This window comes from Pimephales promelas, chromosome 17, assembly GCF_988280905.1.
Source record: "Pimephales promelas chromosome 17, fPimPro1.hap1.1, whole genome shotgun sequence".
NCBI lineage: Eukaryota > Metazoa > Chordata > Actinopteri > Cypriniformes > Leuciscidae > Pimephales > Pimephales promelas.
Genome location: NC_142785.1, coordinates 14,856,581 through 14,879,064, shown reverse-complemented (window position 1 = coordinate 14,879,064; position 22,484 = coordinate 14,856,581). Strand labels below are relative to the sequence as shown.

At 37.1% G+C, this 22,484-nt stretch overlaps 1 protein-coding gene across 1 annotated transcript in view; it reads right to left on the bottom strand.

Annotated features, from left to right (window-relative positions):
- Window positions 1-382: 382 nt before the first annotated feature.
- The window catches only part of med1 (mediator complex subunit 1), a 29,460-nt gene continuing 7,358 nt past the window's right edge, over window positions 383-22,484 (bottom strand). Inside the window, exons 4-16 of the mRNA XM_039685409.2 lie at window positions 18,461-18,515; window positions 16,925-17,057; window positions 16,809-16,837; window positions 15,245-15,316; window positions 15,063-15,137; window positions 14,004-14,167; window positions 13,776-13,887; window positions 13,516-13,640; window positions 13,139-13,263; window positions 9,155-9,356; window positions 8,414-8,509; window positions 8,218-8,323; window positions 383-4,780 (exon numbers count right to left, since the gene is read on the bottom strand). Coding sequence (XP_039541343.1) covers window positions 1,039-4,780; window positions 8,218-8,323; window positions 8,414-8,509; window positions 9,155-9,356; window positions 13,139-13,263; window positions 13,516-13,640; window positions 13,776-13,887; window positions 14,004-14,167; window positions 15,063-15,137; window positions 15,245-15,316; window positions 16,809-16,837; window positions 16,925-17,057; window positions 18,461-18,515 — 5,036 coding nt within the window. The 3' untranslated portion in view covers window positions 383-1,038. The remainder of the gene's footprint in view (window positions 4,781-8,217; window positions 8,324-8,413; window positions 8,510-9,154; window positions 9,357-13,138; window positions 13,264-13,515; window positions 13,641-13,775; window positions 13,888-14,003; window positions 14,168-15,062; window positions 15,138-15,244; window positions 15,317-16,808; window positions 16,838-16,924; window positions 17,058-18,460; window positions 18,516-22,484) is intronic.

Sequence of the window (22,484 nt, the reverse complement as noted above, 5' to 3'; positions counted from 1 at the left end):
AGCTCAGCTTCTTATACGTCTTCTAGCCTAAAGACGTACAGTATAGCAGTGAAATGGGGCATTCACAATAGCAGGTCATGATTCAGTCCATTTAACAGGTGCTTTTCTATGGCAAGTAACTTCTATGGGGCTTGTTCAGATGGTGGCAAGTCAACGCCTGAAGTAGAACAATTCAGTGTAATAATTGTATTTATGATGTTTGACTTGGGGGATTTGGGATGGATGAAGGGCATTAGCAAAATATGCTTTAATTTTGTAATTTCGCTAGGTGTCACTAGTGTCAAAGGAACTATATATGTACCTTTAAAGTAGCCGTATTAGTAACCATTATCGCGCTGCAGACTCAAATAGGCAATATGCCAAAAGAGAAAAAAAAAAAAAAAACCTTGCCATTGCCATTTATTTCAGTCTTGTAAAACTTGATTTTACAGAAAAGACAGACAATTAAATGAATTACTGTTAGACACATCTTCACCTATTTACCAAAATAAAATTATGATAAAGTGATGGTAGAAATATAAAATGATGTGAAATTAAAAATATACAAATTCTCTAAGATTATGAGACTAAAATCAAAGAATGATGTTTTAATAAATCATGTTTTAGATAATGTCCAGTTATGCAAGCTAAAAAACTCAATACATGACAAGATTGATTTCACAGTGTATATTGGAATACTTTTTTTTGGAAAAATGCCAAATAAAGCTGAGGCTTACAATTAGAAAAGGAAAACAAAACATACATAGCTACTAAATATCTATTTAAAGTCTTATAAAATATTATACATATTGTCAAATGATTTTAAAATGGATGAATTTATTTTTCCCCAAATAAAAATGGAGAACCTGAAGATATTTTCATCAAAATACCAGGACACGCCCTCTTTGCAATATATACGATTTGCAGGAATTAAGCCCACGTTAAAAACGGTGACAGTCCAATTATCACAATTCTTGTAAAAAAAAAAAAAAATCTAATAAAAAGGAATTTTATAGTAGAAGTCAGCTACATAATTTGCCTCTACTAAAGTCATTTTGTTTATTTGAAAGGTTCTAGATTGCCAGTTAAGGCAGAGTCCATGAGGTCATCATCCTCTGTATGCATAAACACAGGACTTGGACGTGAGGACCGCTCAGAGCTAAGCAACAACATTGAAGTTTCTGAAGATATAGGGGATCTGGACCAGCCATCTGTCTTCGCTGTGTGAGAGGGTGGCCCACAAGACATTGTTGACTTCTTCTTTTCTTTTTCTCGATCTCTGTCCCTATCCCGCTCTTTCTGCTTCTTCTTCTCTTTTTTATGTTTCTTGTGTTTTTCACTCTGGTTAATGGATATGGAACTCAGGTAGTCTTGAATGGGTTGATGTGGTCTCATAGTTTGGTCATCATCAGAGCTAGGACTGTTCTGATGAGACTTTTCAGCAACTGAACTGCTACCAGACTCGCTCTCACTGTCTGGATTTATAGGCGTGTACCCAGGAGAACGGCTGTGGCTAGGGGAGCTGCGGTCATGTTTTGGTGTAGAGCCACTAAAAAGTGGTGATGCTTTGTGGCCTGAGTGCTGGGAACGCATGGCACAATCTCCAGAAATTTCTCCAGGTTTCTGAAGAGTTACTTTAGATTTAATGCTTGGAGAGCCGCCTTCTGGCTTGCTAATAATAATCTTTGCCACACCAGTGCCAGTCACTGCACTGCTTTTGGAATCAACCATCTTCTTGTCACCAGAATTGCTCCCTGATCCAGACCCCTTGGATTTTCCTTCTTTGTCCATCTTGTCACGCTTGCTCAGAAACTCACCTCCCTGGGAGGACATACCATGCTTGGAGGACGTAGGACCAGCATTTTGTGGCACTACCCCACCTGCAGTGCCACCACAGCTCTCAGTCTCATCCCCACCAATGCCCCCACTACCCACACTCTTCAGTTTGTCAATGACTGCGGTTAGAGATGGCTTTTTGTTTCGGCTTGGGGACTTTCCCTTTGCATTAGGGTTGTTTCCACTCCCACCACCACTGCAACTCCCACCACTGTTCCCATATTGTGACTGACCACTTGAAGAAAAGGGCATGGAGCCAGATGATGATGAGGAACTTACGGAGGAAGTAGAAGATGTAGAAGTGCTTGTGGATGAGCTACTGCCTGAGAGTTTTTGGGTACCCATTCCACAACCTGAAGAGGACTTGGACCCTCCTGATCCTCCACTGCCCAAGCCAATAGGGGATTTGGCCTTAGATGAGGGTGGGGTTCCAGGCACCTGGCCTTGAAGTTTCATTGGAGAGGACAGCTTGTCCGAACTTCCAGAACGAGAGTGTGAGGGCGATATGTTGGGCTTGATGTTGGGGTTCATGAGTGAGCCAGGAGGCTTACCACCTTGGGGCTTATTTTTGTTTCCACTTCCTGTTCCACTGCCGCCGCCACTGAATGAGCCGGACAAACCATGCTTTGTTATGGGAGAAGAGGATTGCTTACCTGCACCCATACCCATGGAAGATCCTTTGGATTGAGAAGGCATACTACTTCCAATACCTCCAATGCTTGATGGTTTGGGAATATTGCCTTGCCCAACAGAGCCTTCAAGTTTACTACTTTTAATCTTCCCTGAAGAAGAGGAAGAGTAGGAATGGTGACCTTTGCTATTACTTGAGCCACTTGTACTACCAGTGCTTCCGCTTGTTGAGCTACTTGATGTGTAGCCTCCATGAGATGATGTTTTTCCTCCAGTTAAAGCCCTGGGTATTTGTATAGTGATTTTGGGGATTGGTGGTGTAGCACCTCCTGGTGGGGTCTGAGACCTGCCTGAGCTCCCTGGGGATTTTGATCCACCTGCACTTACTCCAGAAGTGGCACTCCCACAAGGAGGAGTGTAAGGTCGACCCCCTGAGCTGTGTGAAGGTGACTTGCCATCTGTATCCAGCTTCTTGCGTTTTGATGATTTGTCTTTTGATTTGCCCTCACTTGAAGGAGTGCGACTGCGTTTTACTGGCTTCATTTCAGAAGAGCATACACTCCCCATTCCTGTTCCAGAATTTCCTGGTCCATGATCCTCCTTTGCCCTTATCTGCTGTTGTTTAACCTTTGTATCATCACTTTTAAAATCATTACCAGCTACCACAATGCCCATCATGAGTGGACTTTGGCCCCCACTAGTTTGAGAAAGGTGTGAGTCTGCCATATCTGATGCTGCACCCAGTATTGGCTTTCCTCCAGCACCATTCCCACCAAAAATACCCATTTCAAAAGGGTCTTTCAATAGAGCCTCTGGAGTATTTTGGCCATGTGAGGCAGGATTCTGAGGTGTGCCTGTAGGAGTGTTCTGCTGACTTCCTCCACTAAAACTTTTAACCAGTTCAAGATCTGGGTCAGGGCTGGGGGAGGTGTCTTCAAAGTATGTCTGTGAAAAGCTTCCCTGTCCAGATAAAAGCTCTGGGTTGAAATCTGTGTCTGGGAAGAAATTAGTTGAGGAAGAATCACTATTGGGTGTTGCTGCAGTAGCAGCTTCTGCAATCAAGTCTGCTGCATCCGTAAAGGGATTTTCATTGCTGTTTGCATTAAACAGGTCTGCCTCAAACACTGCGCTACCTTGGCCTGAACTGGAAGAATCCCGGAGTGGAGTTCCCAGGGAACCTCCTTCTTCACCAGCCATGAGGTGCTGGCCATGACTGCTATTGCCTCCTTTATTGGCCTGATCAGGAATATCAGACAGAATGTCATTGATATCAGGCCCTATACTGTCAGAGCTAGAGAGGCGAACCATACGGGGTATAGATCCATGTGGCTGAGATTGGACTTGTGTCTGGGGTTGGACATGACAGTGTTGGTGGTATGGCATTCCAGGACCTGAAGGAGGTGTTCCACACTGACTTGGAGCTGGAGTGATACTATGAGGAGTGTCAAGTCCATCACCTGGAAGACTAACATCAAAAATGGGGTTCTGGGAGGCATCAACGTCCATAGAGAAAAGCTCTCGGTGGAAATCATCTTCAGAGTGGTGTGTGTGATGATGCTGTTGGGTCATGCCTCCCACTTGCTGCTGGAATTGTTGTTTCATGCTCATTCCGCCACCTGCACCCATTACTCCTTTATCAGAGCCTCTTGGACGCTTTTTCTTGCCCTTGGTGCCAGGGCAAGACTGTCCTTGACTATCTGTCCGTGGGGACCCAGATGAGTTCTGTCTTTCTAGAGGGCTACTGCTGTACAATGCAGCAAAATCTTGTGAGGGATTATCCTTCAGTAGGTTCATCAGCATTGGGTGGTTTTTGGTGTTGCTTGCTGGTGAGGTGGTTGTTGGTGGGGTCTGGTGGGGCTGAGGTGGCTGGGGAGTAGGACTGGACCCAACACTGCCTGTTATTTGAAGAAGACTGGTTAGGATAGGATTCTGAGTGACTTTGTTAAAGTCATCTGAACCATGGCTCTGAGATTGTTGTTGTTGTGTTGCTTGCTGCTGGCCTCCAACCTGTCCCATGGAGTCCATACAGGAGCCTCCCTGACCAGTACGACTCATGCTGAAAAGTGACGTGATTGGGCCTTGGAAAGAACTGCTTCCACCTACATTGTTGCTTCCTGCAGTGCTGGTCCCACTACTTAAACCAGGGAGACCCATTGGGTTGCTCCCATCTGGCCCTGTACCCATTCCCATGTAACCTGGGCTGCCAGTTGGGGGCAAGTTCTTCTTCACCATAATTTCTACAGTTTCAGCTATAAGGGACAATGCTGGAGTGTCTGCCTGAATGGTCTCTGCCTTGCGTCGGATGGCGCGCATAGTCACGGGAATGGACATGCATCTACGGAGGGAAAAATAGATACAAAAGATAAGTATTTCTGGCTCAGTAACATTTAAAGACACATTATTAAGACCACAATTTTCACTACTTTACGAGTACGCAGTCATTAAACCTCTGGGGTCGGCTATCGCGCCGGCGTGACAAGCTTTTTCACATAGTAGCAAAATACATTTTTAGTCATACAGACTTTAAGAAATATGAAAAAATAAACAGTTGAAGTCTCATTTTTTAATGTGTCCACTTACAATCGAAAAACAAAATATTGTGCTTTTGTAAAAGAAAGAAAATAAACAGGGTGTGCTTTCTGGCTCTCCATCACTGTCAACTTTTTTTTGGAACACGTCTCTAAACTTAAAACTCAGTGAATACTATTCTCCCAGGCATGAGCTATATATCTTTATGATCATTTGAGTGTGTACTTTTAAATGGTCTAATTCATAATAAAAACAAATATTCTCTGTGTATTTAATTATATGAAAAGAGAGAGATGTCGGTCTTTCTCATTTCAGCTCATTATCTTTTAATTTGATCACGCCCACGGAGAGTGCACGCTGTTCAAACGCAAATGATCTGAGGCGATACATGCAGCAAACATGTCAACGCCCACACATCAACTCGATAAAACACAACAAGTTTATTTAGATTACAGTAGGCTACTTTACGTCGTCTTGCGAGGCTGTAAGGAATAATCCTAGGACACATCAGAAGTGCTGGTTTAAATTCATTTCGAGGAGTGATGGATTAAGCTGATGTAGTAAATTGTTTTATTATTAAGTGCTTTGTTGCAATTGCAATATGGAATAGCCTATGTAAACCGAAAGAAGACTGTTTAAATATGAATCGTGTGTGAATGAATGAACATCTTTTACCAAACTATATTGTTATACTGAGAGGAGTAAAAATCAACTGAAATTTAGTGAAATAAAATGTCTTTGTATGAGCAACTTAAACTGCAAATTAACATATCTTCGCATTCTTTTTTTGTGTGACACACCTGAATGAAAGACTTATTATTATGCGGGTCTTTGTCTTCTTAGGTGAGAACCACCTAATTATACATAAGGGGAATGATTAGGTCATTTTTCAAGACATTTCCAACTCAAAACTTTTTTCAACTTTTAATTTTGAACTAATATGTCTATTACAGTTGTAACTCCTGAAGGTCGTTAGACATGGTGTGGCTAAAGATGAAGACCGCTTTTGTAGAATTAAGAGAAAGCGTGGATAACAAAGGTGAATGATCAAAGGTTATTGTAATTAATTTAATATTACCTTCTGTCTAAATTACAGTCTTAGGAGGCTGTTGAAAAAAAAGATTATTTGTTAATAGTGAGAGAGACTGCTTGAGTGGAGGAAGGGATTGTACCCTGTCTGTCTGTCTGTCTGTCATCGGCCTGCTAAAGCAAGCTTAAACGAAATAATGATAATGAACCAAAACAACCCAGCTGACTTTTATAAAATCATAGGAATAATGAACAGGTATGCTTTGAAACTGGTTATGAGACTATGTAAAAAGTAAAACCAAAAGAAAAAATGTGAAGTTAATATCAAAAAGCGAACATTGAAAGTGAGCATTTAACATATGCGAGTGTGTGTGAGGTGACTGAACTATGTTTTTAATGTGTTAGTTTGGGGGTACAAATATTTCCTGATTTTGTGGATATTGTATCATTAACCTCTGGAATGAGTGTTTTATCATTACAGATGGGTTAAGTGAAATGACAAAACTTTAACCCTCTGGGGTCTAGGGTGTTTTTGGGGTCCTTGAGATGTTTTGACATGGCCTGACATTTGTGCTTTTTTAAGTTGCTTATAAACATATTAATGGCACAGGTGAAATTATACTTTATTTAGCACAAACAGGGCAACCATAAAATGTTTGAAAGCTCTCTCTTTCGAAGAAGCTACAGTTATCGTCAAGCATATCGTCGCCTGAGACAGGCAGCAGAGAAAGCCAAGTTTCTGTACCACAGACCATTATAAACCACATCATGGATAAAGTTTACAAAGCCATTGTCAGGTGAGGATCAAGGGTCTTAATATATAATATAATAATAGTAATCAGCTGATTGTCTCACGAACGTAAACAGCATATTTCTCCCCACATAACAAACCCACAATAAAGCGAGGGAGAAGAACCACATGAAACTATGCAACTACATATTTTTTTCATATTAACATTTAGCTGGCTAATATGAGCTGTTACTGTGGCTGAACTGGTTAAAGTGTAAAGCATTGTTTATACTCGACGTGTCCACATGAGAGCAAAGGTGCGCCCCTAGACATCATTTACTACACACAAATTAATAAATAATAATGAATAAAAATATAGTTTTTTTTCCCTCTGGTTTTGAAAACTCTTCGCGATCGACCTAAAATGCTTCCAAGATCGACGGGTTGGTGACTCCTGTAATGTTACTGTTTTACGTTCAATAATCAGCTGATTGTCAAAGCCATAACACAGCAATGGAGTTGAACTAAGTTCCATGAAACATTCCCAACTAGCCTACATATTTTGCACCACTGACAAGGGAAAAGTCACTACTCACGGTGTCTATGGCTAGCTTCTAGGTTTTTGCTGCTTCTCTTTCAAGGTATGAATGAAATGTGCTCTCTGTGTGTTCGCTGCCGGCTACGATAGAAACATGACGTCACAATATGTCAACCTCCATATAAGGGAGTGTCCGCGGTTATGTAGCTATAAATGTCTCATTCTAAGGTAATAAAAAACATTATGGTTTATTAAGTAAGTTCTTTATACACCACTGAAAACATGGTTATGGATCTTATATTGCATTTCTGTCGATAGATCCTGTCGATAGAAATATTAGACATTGCACCTTTAAGTAATTCTATTAAACCTGGGGAAAATACGCCATCTCTCATCTCACATGCATCTTTTCCTCCCGCACCGCATTGTTTTTCTCCCTCTGGGCAACAACATCTCAACTTTGCTTATTCAACCAGGCCAGCGGTTTAGGTGTGGGATGCACATGATACCATTGTGTTTAAACTTTATTTTTCAAAATGGGTAGTTACTTTCAATAAGTAAATTTTTTGGGTGGACTTCACATATAAAAAAATAAATATAGCCTGCAATTTCAATTCCGTGTTTTGTTTTAAAGCGTGTCCTCTCTTTAAGGTTTCACAGAGGACATTATTCCAAGTTCTTATTTGAAAGCATGGGCAAAAATGGGTGCTGAATTATTTCTAGATTTTAAACTTGGGAAGTGCAAACTTGTAATCTTCAATCTCACATCACAAAATTAGGTTATAATTTCAATTTCTCGATTTTCATAATTTATATATTTACATATACAACCATTTTCTTACCACTATGGATGATTAAACTGATATATTATAGTCATGTATGAGGAACACAAATACAAAAAAACTATTTGGGTAAGCACAGGTTCAATGCCATCTGTTAAACCTACCTCTGGACTACTTTGGTAATGAAGTCATCAGTGCAGATCAAAGCATCAGATAAACCCTTATAGAGTTTACAGGATACCTGCATTGAATCAATCACCTCCATCACCACTGAGAGCAAAAACAGACTGAGTCAGACTTCAAAAGAGGCAACACTGATAACTTAAATGTAAATTGTGAGAAGTAAACATTTTTCCTTACCACATACAAGTGATTCATTTACAGGGTGTTGAAAGGACACACTAAAACTTGAGTCTGTTAGTGGACACACTTCAAACTGCAGCAGTCCAGGAGTGTCTATTTAAAACATGAAATTATTTGGGTTGCACTTTATTTTACAGTACATGTACTTATATGTACTTACAATATATTTTACTAACAAAGTACTGGGTAAAATATGATTAAGTTTAGGGTTAAGGTTACCTTTAGGGGTAGGTTCAGGGTTAGTACCTAGTAATTACCCGAGCTATTGTAATTACTACAATAAATACACCAAAGCAAATTAAAATGTCAAATTTGGACTTTGACAGGTATTTCCTAATATACAATACTTGCATGATGTATATAATGCACATGAAGAGATAATAAAAACATGTATTCATTGTATTACATCTTCACATTTGATTGAAAAACATCAATGCATGTGATCAAAAGCATATTACTACCTCTAGAAAGACATATATATATATATATATATATATATATATATATATAGCATTCTATATAAAGTGAGTAGTCAGCTTGTAATGTGATCTTAACATGGCAGCCACCGTGTACTTATGTAGAATAAAACTGCGTTCAGTAAACATTATTTAACATTATTTAACAGCGGACATTATTTAAAATGTATTATATATTATTTTTTCCACCTCAATAACTTATTTTTTTTACTAATCTACTAACTCTTGCAGCCATAATTATTACGAAGAACAACACACCCACCTTCCTTAATGTAAGTCTTTTTGACGCAGCTGCCAATAAGCGTGTTGTAAGCGGCCTGGTGTCTTATAATGTCGAGGAGAGCAGGCACCTGAGCAGGATGTCTGAAGGGAATCTTGGAAACCAAAGCTCCTTGAAGACACCTCCCGTCCTGTACTGGGGCATCACCATTTAGGAAATAACAATGCTGCTGGCCTGGTAAAGACTAGTTGGATAGAAAGACAAACCATTTAGAGAATCAGATGAAAATCATAATGATGATGATATACATTATACGTTATATACTTTATACTATACAGGGATATACTTTTTCCCCTGTTATGTCCTGTTAGATTCTGTTCAAAATACAACACAAAACATTTTTTTTCAGTTGAGATGTTTTGCTTTCTATGATACGGAATTTCCATGGAAGTGTTAGTAATATCTAATTTCACACAGTTTGTTTCTGTGTTTTTTTGTAAATAAAATGTCGATTCAATGTAAAATATTTGCTCTTGCTCTTGTTTTAAATAATTTAATTCTGTTATTATGCTTGTTGTCAATCTGTTGACAAGCATAATGTGACGGTTGGTCAGTGTGGTATTTGTCCCGCTCCTCCTTCACTGTGATTGGACAGCTGAGTAAAAAGTGACAGTGATGAGCGCTGCCTTTTACCCAAAGTTGAACTTTCTTAAACTCTCGGCAAACGATAAAAAACACAGAGGGCTCAGAGCTTCAGCGCGAAATAGATTCTTAGCGCCTTGTTACGCTCCTGACGTTTTTAGGAACTGATCTCATGACTCATTTATTTACACTACGCTATGTTAACTACAGTAATTGTATACTTTAAATTTCAGATACATGCATGCCTTACTATTGTTTTCTATTGTACATAATATGGTCACTGTCTGTCTGCCTGCTCATTTTATTATCTAAACCTGCTCATGTTTTCTGTTTCTGTAAATCCTGTAAATAGAAGAATGGAACAAAAAAAAAAAAAATAGCCTCTGGTAACCAAAATATAATATAAAATATATAAAATATCATCACAACTAGTCGGCAAACACAACAACAATTAGGCTATACACACAAATATGTTTATGAACTATAGGCTATACGCCTACTTTATTATAGTTTGTTGTTTATTTGTTTAGCCATAATTATTCATTCATTTAGGCTATTTAATTTTCGCAACAGAAGAATAGGTTACCAATATCCTGTAATAAGCCGTGTTTCGTCCACATATTGTTTGGGTTTTCATTCCAAGTGTTCAGCAGATATATTAGTTATCCTATTGAGCATTTAATTTAGTTAGCCTACTGTTTGATGGCAGTTACGAAGGTTTTAATAGTCTGTAGTATGACTTATTCATCATGCATAATGCAAACAGTCCTCCACACATCGGATGACCGTGTTTACATGTTGAATTAGACTACCCTGCGATTATAAATTCTATAGTTTTTTGTGGTAGTTCCGTAACATATGGAGGATGAAAGCTGTAAAATAAATAAATAAATACATTAATGAGTAAAAAGCCCACAAAAATATCTACATAAATAAATATATAAATACAAAGTGTACAAATAAATACATTATTACCAAAATCCACATATTCCCAACTAAATAAATATATCAATAATTGAATGTCATATGAGATAAATAATGAAATAAATTAAACTCATTTTGGGGGAAACAAAATATGTTAAAAGAAATGCTATACTGGAATTTGACCTCATAATGTGATCATGCAAAGGAGTCCTGGAAATAAGTAGCCTGGCTTATTATCTCTGCTTACAACATACTTTTTATTTTTGAAATAGAAATTTGAAATAGAATTTGTTATAGAATGTACAGTTTTTTGAGATTCCGGGTCAAAAGAGATGGACAAAAGATTAAAACTGCTGCTAACCCAATTTGAGGCTTTTCTGTGTCAATTTAAAAAGTTATTCTATGACTCTCTTTATTAATCAGCAAACAAGAAAGCTGCTAAAACAAAAATGGTTTCATTATAAGTTACCTCCTGATTTCCTGAAGGTTACGTTATTTCTATTTATTTTTAATAATATATTGTGTGTTTAATTTCTATTTTAGTAGACTAGGCTACTGTATCTTATTTGAAAATGTACTCTATTGCCTTGCACTACCTCAAGTTCCTTATCCTATTTTTTTGTGTGTGATACATGTCCCCCTGTGATCTTTGTTCAATTAAAAAAAAAAAGTGTAATTTGTTGTAATAGACTACAGAATTTTTCGTTCTGTATTGACAGATGCAAGATTTGAAAATTGAGAATGATTTATTTTTAAATTTTATTTTTATGTGAATTTGTCAAAACCTAGACTTTCTACCATCAAAATGTAATTTATTAATATGTATTCGTGTACAAAATAACATAAACATCTTTTCCTATTTTATTTTGCCTGGAAATGCTTCAAACACGCTTGAATGTTGCGATAGGAGCCGGTTTTATGAAACGTGTCTGACGCGGTGATGCTGCACGTGATGTAGAGGGAGGGCGCTAACAGACCAGTCTACATTTGGATTAGCGGTGTGTTGCTCTTGCCTTTGTTGTAATAGACTAGAGCCAGACCGATATATCGGCAGGCCGATATTATCGGCCGATATTAGGCATTTTCCAAACTATCGGTATCGGCAGTTATAATGGCCGATTCAAAAATAAAATAAAAACGGACGAAACTCGCTTGAACCATGTCATGAGTGTTGGAATTGTAGAGTTTGTCCACCAGAGGGCACTCTACACAGTCATTGACTATACTGACTATCATGTCCAGTTTTGCTGCTGTTAAATAACCCGAGAGTGAAGCGGAATTAGCTAATAATAGTTACGTTACGTTGTTACGGTGTAGTTGAGTGACTGTCCTTTTAACTTTTGACAATGTGACTGAAGTATTTCTTTAATAGCGCATGACAGTCATAGCGATGACACGTATCATCTGTTATCATCGTTTCTGAAATAAAAAAATAATGAAATATCGGCCGATATATCAGAATATCGGATTTTAAAACCAACAAATATTTGTATCTGTATCGGCTTTCAAAATCCTTTATCGGTCGGGCTCTATAATAGACTACAGAATTTTTCAAAATATTTGAAAATTGAGAATTATATTATTTACATCTTTTCCTATTCTATTTTGCCTGGAAATGCTTCCAACACACTTGCATGTTGCGTTAAAAAAAGGTGTCGGTTATAGTTTATATAATATATTAGTTTCACCTTTTCAGTTGAATTACTGAAATGAACTTTTTCACGATATTCTAATTTTCGAGTTTCACCTGTACTGCCTATAAAAATTACAAATATGGAGTTTTCATATGATAGTTAAGCAATCTCACATGATGAGAGCTGTTTACTGAACACCATCACTACTGAAAATGTGACATTGATCATTTTATAACACACAGACAACAGCTCGATAAGCATTTAAAATTAAGTCACTTAACTTTATAAGTAAAATAAAATCAGAGCTTTGTCAAGAGCTTTGTTAGTCTATACTATCAATAAAACACTGCATCATAAACATTTTCTACAATTTGATATGTATATTTAAGTGTTTTAAACAAAGAGAGGCTATATGATAGACTAATATGATACACGAATGACTGAAAACTTATATGAGCGCAGCACGTTCGTAAATCAAATAGTTTCTTTCGCAAATCTGAGAAATCAGCTTGGTCAAAGGTAGTCTGCGATCAACTAAATCACAACTACATACAGATTTTCCACTATTTGATATGTGTATTTAAATGTTTAAAACATTGTATGATATGATGAATAAATGTTACATAAGTAAAGTTACATAATTCTTAGAATTGACATACTTAAAGCAAAAACTGTACTCCAAGCAGCTTTATACATAAGACCCCAGGTCTAAATAAAGTATATTGTGTAAATCCAGACACTGCTAGATATAAAGTGACCTAATATGAATTAACAAACAATAACTTTACAAACCAAAACCCCTAATGCTCTGGTGTCTAATACTCACTGCATAAAAACGCATTGGTTGGGACAAAGCAGGAGGACTGGCCCCTCCATCCTCATGCAGTTGGCTCTTAATGATGAGATCATATAGTGGGGACAAGGTGGGCGCAGTCTCAAAAACAGGGATACCTAAAAAGAGTTAAAAAATAAATAAATTGTAAAGTAGAGCTATGTTTATGCAGCAGTCTTACAGAAACACAAGCAATTATAATATTATTAACTCTTATTTTAATTTAAAAAATTGGATTGACCAGTTAATGCCAGTAGCATAATAATTACATTAATGTAAAAGTCAATAACACTCATCCATGTTTTGTTTAAAAACAAATAACTTTTGAATCAATCATAAAGCTAATCATCCAGACGATATTATATTCATACCTGTAGAACTGCCCATTTTTTTTATATATAATGCAGAGAATGGCATCAAGCAATTCATCTTCAGGAAGAAACACGCTGGTAAATCTACACAGTTTGAGTTTGTTACGGAAGAAAATGATGGAGTCCTAGGAAAAAAAACAAGAAGAGTGTGAACCCTGCATGGAAGTCATTACACAAGATTACACCATGGTAGTTACACCAGAAATGTGCACCACTGATGTTGATTGCATTGTTGTACTTTAATTCCCCAAATATCTAACCCTTTGTTGTCGACTGGATGGGATCCTGTGATAAGCGGAGCAATGGGAAGCTTGTATACCGATGCTGTGCCCTCAACAGTCACTGACACACTCACACCTAAATTACGGGGAACTGCAGAACACAAGAGGAGAAAATAATCAATGACCTCGAAGTAAATAAACACTAGATTGACATTTAAATGAACACTTAACAATTTTGTTAAGATTTATAAAACATGATTATCTCACTATTGACATCAGTGAAGCTCAGTTGGGCTCCTGTTCCCTCTTCAAAGATATCATTTGGAGAAACGTAACACTGTAGAGATACTAGAGTACCGCCGCTCCTCGCCGTCAACAGACCCACGCTGCCATGAAGAATGGTCTCCACAGTGTTGGCATTAGTGGCAATCCTATGATATAAATTTTTTTCAGAAATTATAACCTTTCAAGAAAAAAAAAAAAATTATATATTTTTCTTATGTACACTATGGTACTGAATGTGAACTGACAGGAATACAGAACCAGTGCCTGAAAATAATGCTATTTACAAACACCAATGGTGAAACTGACTGCTAAAATTTTTATTCGCTTGATCAAGAGCAGGTCATAATGGCATAAAAATGATGAATAACAGATCAGATTATTTTAGATGTGATCAATGACCAGGCAGGTTGAGAAAGTGAACCAGATGCTTTGCCTTTTAAATACAGGTACACAACCAAGCCATAATTCCAACAGTTTTTATAGGATCTTAAAAACATATTACAGAGGCGACCAAATCATTGCTAAAGACTAGAGCCCGACCGATAAAGGATTTTGAAGGCCGATATACCAATACAAATATTTTGGGGTTTTAAAATCCGATATTCCGATATATCAGCCGATATTTTATTTATTTATTTATTTATTTAAACTGGAGATGATTAGTCACAAACTATACAACTTCAACACTCATGACATGGTTCAAGCGTGTTTCGTCCGTTTTTATTTTGTTTTTGAAATATTCATTTATCGGCCATTATAACTACCGATAGTTTGTAAAATGCCTAATATCGGCCGATAATATCGGTATGCCGATATATCGGTCTGGCTCTACTAAAGACTCCCTCCCTAGGAGTGATCCTCCCCACTGAGAAGCATAGTGAAAGCAGCATCATCGTATTAACATAGTACTGCAAGTTACTTTAAAGAATAATAAAATAATATCACAATATAGTATTACAATTGTACCATGTCCATTGTACTTTTTGCTAGTGTACGATACTGGGGAAACAGTTTTCTTGACAAATAGGAAATAAAATGTGCCTGAACATGTGCATCATCTTGGTGAGGTCTAACTCCAGGGACTGAAGCGCCAAATACATCTTTGTCTTTAGTTTGCTGTGGAATAAAATGAGAAAAAAGTATTAAAATGCAAATAGAAATAGGAACTGCAGGTGTTTAATGATCTATTTAAAACAAAAAACAAAAAAGAAAAGAGGACACACTTGTCTCCAGGGAGCTTATACAGGTTAACCATCCCCTTCAGATGTTTGGAAAACTCATCAAAATTTTTGTCTCTGTAAAAATAAAGGTTAATGTTGTGGTAAATACATTTACTGCTTTATGTTCTTGTACAGTGACAACTTTACAGTTGTTGTAACTTGCATAAAATAACTTCTCATTACAGTTGCACATTCTTTCTAGAAACTTTCAAAATAACAGTAGCTTGGTTTGTTTCTAAGCAAAATATTTATTCAGTGACAAGAAATTTCTCAGATCTACATTTACATTTATTTACTTAGCAGACGCTTTTATCCAAAGCGACTTAAAAATGAGAACAATAGAAGCAATGCTATGAGTCATAAAAGTAAATACTGTGTTAGATTATACTGGGAAGGGTCATAGCCTATGACCCTTCCCAGTATAATCTAACACAGTATTTACTTTTATTTATTTTAAATGGTTAGTTCACCCAAAAATGAAAATTAAGTCATTAATTACTCACCTCCATGCTGTACCAACCCTGTAAGACCTTCGTTCGTCTTCGGAACACAAATTAAGATATTTTTGATTAAATTTGAGAGGTGGATCACTGCTACTTAAGCTGCCTAAGGGATCGAAACTTAATGGCCCAGAAAGTCATTGAAGAAAAGAGATTTTCATGACGCATGCGCGAGAACTGAACTGAAGTAGTTGAAGGAGATCGCAATTCTCACGCATGAGTCATGGAAATCTCTTGAACTCTCATCTCAGGCCTACAAGGAAGAAAAGGAATAGTCGAATAAAGACGTTATTTTTGTTTGTTTTTTCGCATAAAAAGTATTCTCGTCGCTTCATAAACTTATAGTTGAGCCACTGTAGTAACATGGAATATTTAAACATTTTCTTCATTGACTTTCTGGGCCGTCAAGTGTCGATCCCTTAGGCAGCCTATGTAGCAGTGATCCATCTCTCAAATTTAATCAAAAATATCTTCATTTGTGCTCCGAAGACGAACAAAGGTCTTAAGGGGGTTGGTACAGCATGGGGCTGAGTAAGATTTAATTTTCATTTTTGGGTGAACTAACCCTTTATAGATAGCCTAATAGATATAGCATAGAAGATAAAGTGTTAGTATTAATGGATCAGGTGTTGCCGAAAAAGATTTTTTGAAAATGGCCACGGACGTAGCAACTCTGGTAATTAGGCATATCATTCCACCAGCATGGAGCAGACCAGGAAAAGGTCAGAGATTTTGTGCCTCTTTGAGATCTTTGAGACCACAAGATCTGAATCTCAATTAGCATCCTTTACTTTGGAGACATTAGTAAAATAAGGAAATGCAATAGAGCAGATAACATTTTAGCGGTCAAATGACAAAGCATTCTACAGTCTCCATCATCCATCAGTAAATTACAATAAATAGCTATACCATTAAAACCTCTTTGTTGGTGTGCATTGTGTTTGACTGGATGCGATCATTTACTAAAGAGATTTTTTAGTCAATAAGCAGCAAGTAAACAATGTGTATGAGCATAAATACATTCCACTTTGCTGAAAAATGTAATTTTCCTTATACAGTTTGCTTACCGTAAATGCTGTATCAGCTCAGGACAACTCTACATAAAAATGAGACAAAATCACAATAAAGTAAGACCAAAGGGCATAGACAAACTGATTTATTATTTTATTCACAAGTCTCTTACCACAGGGTTTTCACACTGATGGGACACTTTAACATCCACAAGCTTTCCTGCTTTTTCCAAATGCACCTCAACGTAAAACATATCTGAGGTGATATAGCACTCAGTACGTGATGGGCTCAGGTGAGATCCCAACCTGCAGGCACACAGCACAAGAACAAAAAAAAAGACCAAACATACCTTTTAGCAAAGTTGTGAAGTTAGGTTAAGTAAAATCAAAAAGAAATAAATCAGAATGCACAACACTCAACTCAAACAATCCTTTTTGTGTAAAGGCTATTTCTTAAACTTTTCAAATGAGTTTAACAGATTGATAATGTCGAACTTCCGGTGGCGCGCACTGCAAGATGGCTGGACAGCACCAGGCTCCTGATTAAAACCTCCAAATTGAAGCTTTTTTTCACTCTGAAGAAGAATCTCTTAGTTTGTCACAACAGAAAAAGTTTTATTTCCAGTAAGGCAACTAGTAAGAAATCGAGTTCACCGCAGAAATCGGAAACGGGCTGCAAGAGACTCAAAACCATTCAGGACGACGTAGCCTCAATTGTTAGCCATGCAATTGCAGTGGGAATAAACATTGGACTGGTTACGGATCAGTTCGGCGGGTTTTAGCACTTACAAGTTACAAGCATGAAGAACACATAGGCTATAGACACAGACTGCATAGGAATGATTAAAGATTCAAACTCTCTTTGATACAAAACATAGCCTGTGTGAGTTCCTGTGTTTAATGTTGATCACATTATACGAATATCCACATGATTTTATACAACAGTTCAACAAACGAAAGGTATTAATATGAAGAGATGTTCATTTTAAACACAGTATTGTCAGTATTTTTTGCAACAAAATAATAGCTCCAACAAAAGCCGCAACAGACCTGCAGCACAGAGCAGTGTTGGTGAACGAATCTGCAGCTTTGAACAAATCACGAGAGTGAATGATTCATTCATAAACAGCCACTTGCTTTGTTACTTAATGAATGAATGAATGACTCAAAAAGACTGACTTGCCGCCACCAACTGGCGGTATTATTTTAAAATTTAGAAGCATCACTTTGATTTTACCATCATTGCATATTTCTCTATTGAACATTTTTTTTTTTGTGAAGTATTATTTATTTTATAAAGGTATTTATAGGCAAGGTAAAAAAAGGTAACTTTAAGGTAAAAGTTAAAAAATGCACTGGAAAAATCGATTTCAAGGGTCAAATATTGTTTTGTTTGTATTGGAGTGAGTTTGTTTGTTTGTTCTCAAAGCAGAGAAAAATTAATTGCTCACTTTGCAAACATTGCAAATAGTTTTGCAAATCTGAAGATTTCATTATGAAAATATTTGTTCATGCTTAGTGTAATTTTATGAATATATGCATAATAGGAATTTCTAAATTATTCTAAATTCTCAATATATGGTCAACACTGTGATAATAAACAGCAGTGTGATCAAGCCTACCAGACATGGAAATGAGGGGGTTGAGAACTTTTGGCATACTAAATGTATATACAAAAAGATAGGGAGCAAAAAAAAGTATATTCTCACATGTTCTGCCGAGCAATGGACTCCAGACGATCCGTCATTGATGGCAGCGAAGATACTGATGATAAAGGATGCCGAAGAAACAGAGAAACAGGAGATTCAGGACCTCATTTGATATTCAAAATTACATCAAATAGTCATGATATATTTAAAACTCATTTTATAGTGATGGAAAAAGAATTTACACAAATTATTAAGGCATTAACACATATTACAGTGTTACATATTACATTAACACATTTATAACAGTGAGCAACAATAAGGGTGGGTAAAACCGATTTTTTTTCAATCATAATATCCTAAACCTATCGAGAAAATATACATCTTGATACTGACTTCTAAATCTGAAGATCTAACTTTTATCAATGTTTTTTTCTCCATTATTTTTTTTTCAATTAGTGCATGATGTACACGTTAAAATAGGCAGATCAGGCCATCCTTAAAAATATTTTGGTTTGCAGTAACAGCAAAATTTTTTTTAAAAAGGGTCGGTAGGTAGGTCTATATTTTTTTTTTCCAGGATTCAGTGTAAAAAAAAAAGTAAAATTTTGGTCATGGTGATCATGAATTTTTTTTTTTTTTTAATTGCATACTGTGACGTCACTGAAACTGTGCATCCACCACTAGGTGTTATTGCAACCTACAACCGGTTACGTTTTTAGGCCAGTCACAAAATGAATAAATATCTATTTGTTATGCAGCACTGTGCAGGCTTTTTTTTCCCCAAATACATGAGATATAAGCAAAAACAAGAACAAACACATGGTGAAACAAAGAATACAATTAAACAAAGATACAAATTAGCCTATATACATAGTGCTTTAATTTCAGAAAGGTCTAAAATTAGCTACTTTTCAGTTAAGTGTGTTGCGCTGTCTGAAAAGAAATTTAATTTAGTAAATCAAATGTAAAATGACACTGCATGGTTTATCATAGTTAGATTAATGCTTATTAAAGTTTAAGTTAATAATTCAAGAGCTGCGAGTGATTTTTCTCTGCCTTTTGTTGTGTTTGATTCCCATTACTGGCTCAATCGTCACATGTTTATTAGACTACTGCCCCTTTAAGACCGAGTGCGGATCTAACAGATGACTGATGCACCACCATATCCTCCCAACTATTCACATCCATTTAAGACATAAACTGTGTTTAAATGAATCTCAGAGCAGGTCATTTTAGATTTTATGTATATTTGATAGTTTAGCTGCGCACATGAAGCCCAAAATGAGGCTATAGCCTACTTTTCTTGTCCCGTTGCAGTGCATTTCGGAGCACGCATCACCTTGTGAACAGCGTCTCTTGCGCAGACTTTTGTGCTTTTAATAGCTCTTTTAATGATTGAACGCGTCCGCAGTTTAGCAACAGTACAGACTGCATTTTACAACAATTACCGATCGTGCTGATTCTGACGGTACGTTTGGGTTTTAGGAAGAAATGACAGCGCAACGCTGTGAAGGGAAGGAAGTTGCGCTAGACAGAATGCGTCTGTAATGGTTTCATCTCAAATATCTTTTTATAATCTTTGAAAGCGGAAATCTAAAATACAATTAGAATAATATCCCAGATCTAAAGTGTAACCACGTTCTGTCCTCATGGTCACTCATTAAGCAGGGCTGTCGTGTTGTTCGCGCTGTGGCTCCGGGTGAGAGATCGCTCTCTCTCTTCTGGACTGGGAATAGCAAAATTGCATCAGACAAATTGTTTAATATTATTATTATATATAGAAATGGTTGATATTCAGCCCATTTAATACCGCGTTTACCAAGCGGGAACACTGAATGAAACGAAGCGAACGTATAAGCCTTATAGACAGTGTGACACGGGTAAACCAATCGTGTAAACATAATCCGATATCTATGATGCCACGGGTTTTTATTTAAAAGAAAGAACGTAGCCTACGTTTGTAGACATAAACAACTTTCACAATACTAACTAAAATATCATTTTATGGAATTTGAATTAGTCGTTTGAAGAGTAAAAAAAAAAATCGGTCGGTCTGAACGCAAGTTACAACCGGCAAGTCGGTCGGACTAAAAGGGAAAAAAAATAAAAAATTGGGTCGGCCCTAAATTGACAGGGTCGGTCGGGTTACGGCAAACAAGAATATTTTTAAGGGTGGCCTCAATGTGGTTGAAAGAAAGAAAACAAATAACATAAAATCCACTAGATAGCAAAAATCAATTTTTTGGGTAGATCAAACTTGTAAAGAAAAATGTTTCTCGAACTCTAAAGAAAATTGTTTTCAGACAATGACATATTTGGATATAAATTGTGACATGATCAAAGACAGCTTTCTCACAATATAAATTTTAGTTTTGTTTAAAATATCAAATCTGAATCTCACAATCTCACTGCCTATCCTTCCCCTCCCCCTCATTCCCCCAGTCTCACTCTTAAGGCCAATTTATACTTCTGCATAGGGTGCGCGCAGTAGGTACGGCGTAGCATACGCAGAGACGCGTCCAATACCGCGTACTCTTCGCCGTAGCCTGACGCGCACCTCCTCAAAAATGTAACTACACGTCACGACAACGCGGACCGCAAGATCGGTGATTGGTCGGCTTGGTAGCATCGCATTTCCTCCTACACATTTCCGCACGTACCATCTCCTCTGACGTCTTCTCTCATTTCTGCCTTTCAGTTTTAGTAATTTCACTAAAATTAACTGTTTTTCCACATCAATAAGCTCCAACTCCAACATGATCCGCTCTCTTTCAGGCTTGTAGTAACCTAGCCGCAACTCGAGGAATCTAAACAGTGGAACATTAAAACCCTCCGCCGCCAACAGAGCAACCAAGACCTGAACGCAGAAGTATAAATACTCACAAAGGCGTCGCCTAGGTGCGTAGCCAACGCCGTACACTACGGCGTACCCTCGACGCAGAAGTATAAATTGGCCTTTAGGCCTTGTCTTTTTTTTTTTTTTAGTTAAACCAGTTTGCATAGAACCAGTTCATTTGTAGGGCACTGACAATATAGTTTTGTATAATTAGTTAATAATAATTTAATATTAATAGAATTAAATTTATAATAATTAATTATAAAATAATTTAATAATTTGTAAATAGAAATATAATAATTTGTTAATAGAATCTTAATAATTAATAATTTGTTAATAGAAATATAAAAAGACTTTAAGATAACTACTGGACTTAAATTTTGAGCAGCAAAAGATAACTTTGCAAGTATTTCAAAGTGACCAATGTCATCCTATGACATGAAATTCATTGCAACTTAAATGATCTCATGTACCCCTTTTCCACCAAAAAAAAGAGAACTGGTTCGGAACTGGTGCTGGTTCAAAGTTGGTTCGGAGTTGGTTCAACTTGCGAACCGCTTCAGAACCTGTTTGTTTTTCCACTGACTAGAGCGCCCAGGGAACGACGTCATCACGTCACTGTGTACGTGCGTCGTACATACATCTTAGCTAGAACCGCTTTGCAAATACAACATTACTTTCGGATTATCTCTAACTCATGTACCAAGAAGCTTTAAAAACAATTGAAATATGTAAGTCTTTTAATCTTTTCGTTTGGTAATCTTTTCTGATAAGTTATGTACCCCTGTCTTGTGTCTTTTTTTCTTTCCATTTATTTGTTCTATATGAGTGACTGTTTTCTTCTTTGCTTATAATGTCTTCAATAAAACAAATTACAAAAATAGAAACACTTGCGTTAACTTCAAGTATAACAATTACAAAGGCGGACTCCATCGTGTTTCTGCAAGTGTTTCTCGTGGATTTACGATCCTTTATTATGGTCAGAAAAGATGTTTAGAACACATCTAAACCCGCCCCAGCCCCCGACGTAAGCATGACGTGGTAAAAGAACGGTTCTAGTCCAGCAAAGAGTTGGTGGCGCTTTGGAACCAGTTTTCCTGGCCGAGAATCGGTTCTTTGGCTGTCGAAACACAAAAAACTGGTTCGCGCGCAGGCATCGGCTCCGAACCGGCTCTCCGAAAAGGGGGCTATGGATGTGGTTGTTGTGGCTCATGGTCTTACTGGCACCAGCCTCTCCAGTAAATGTGG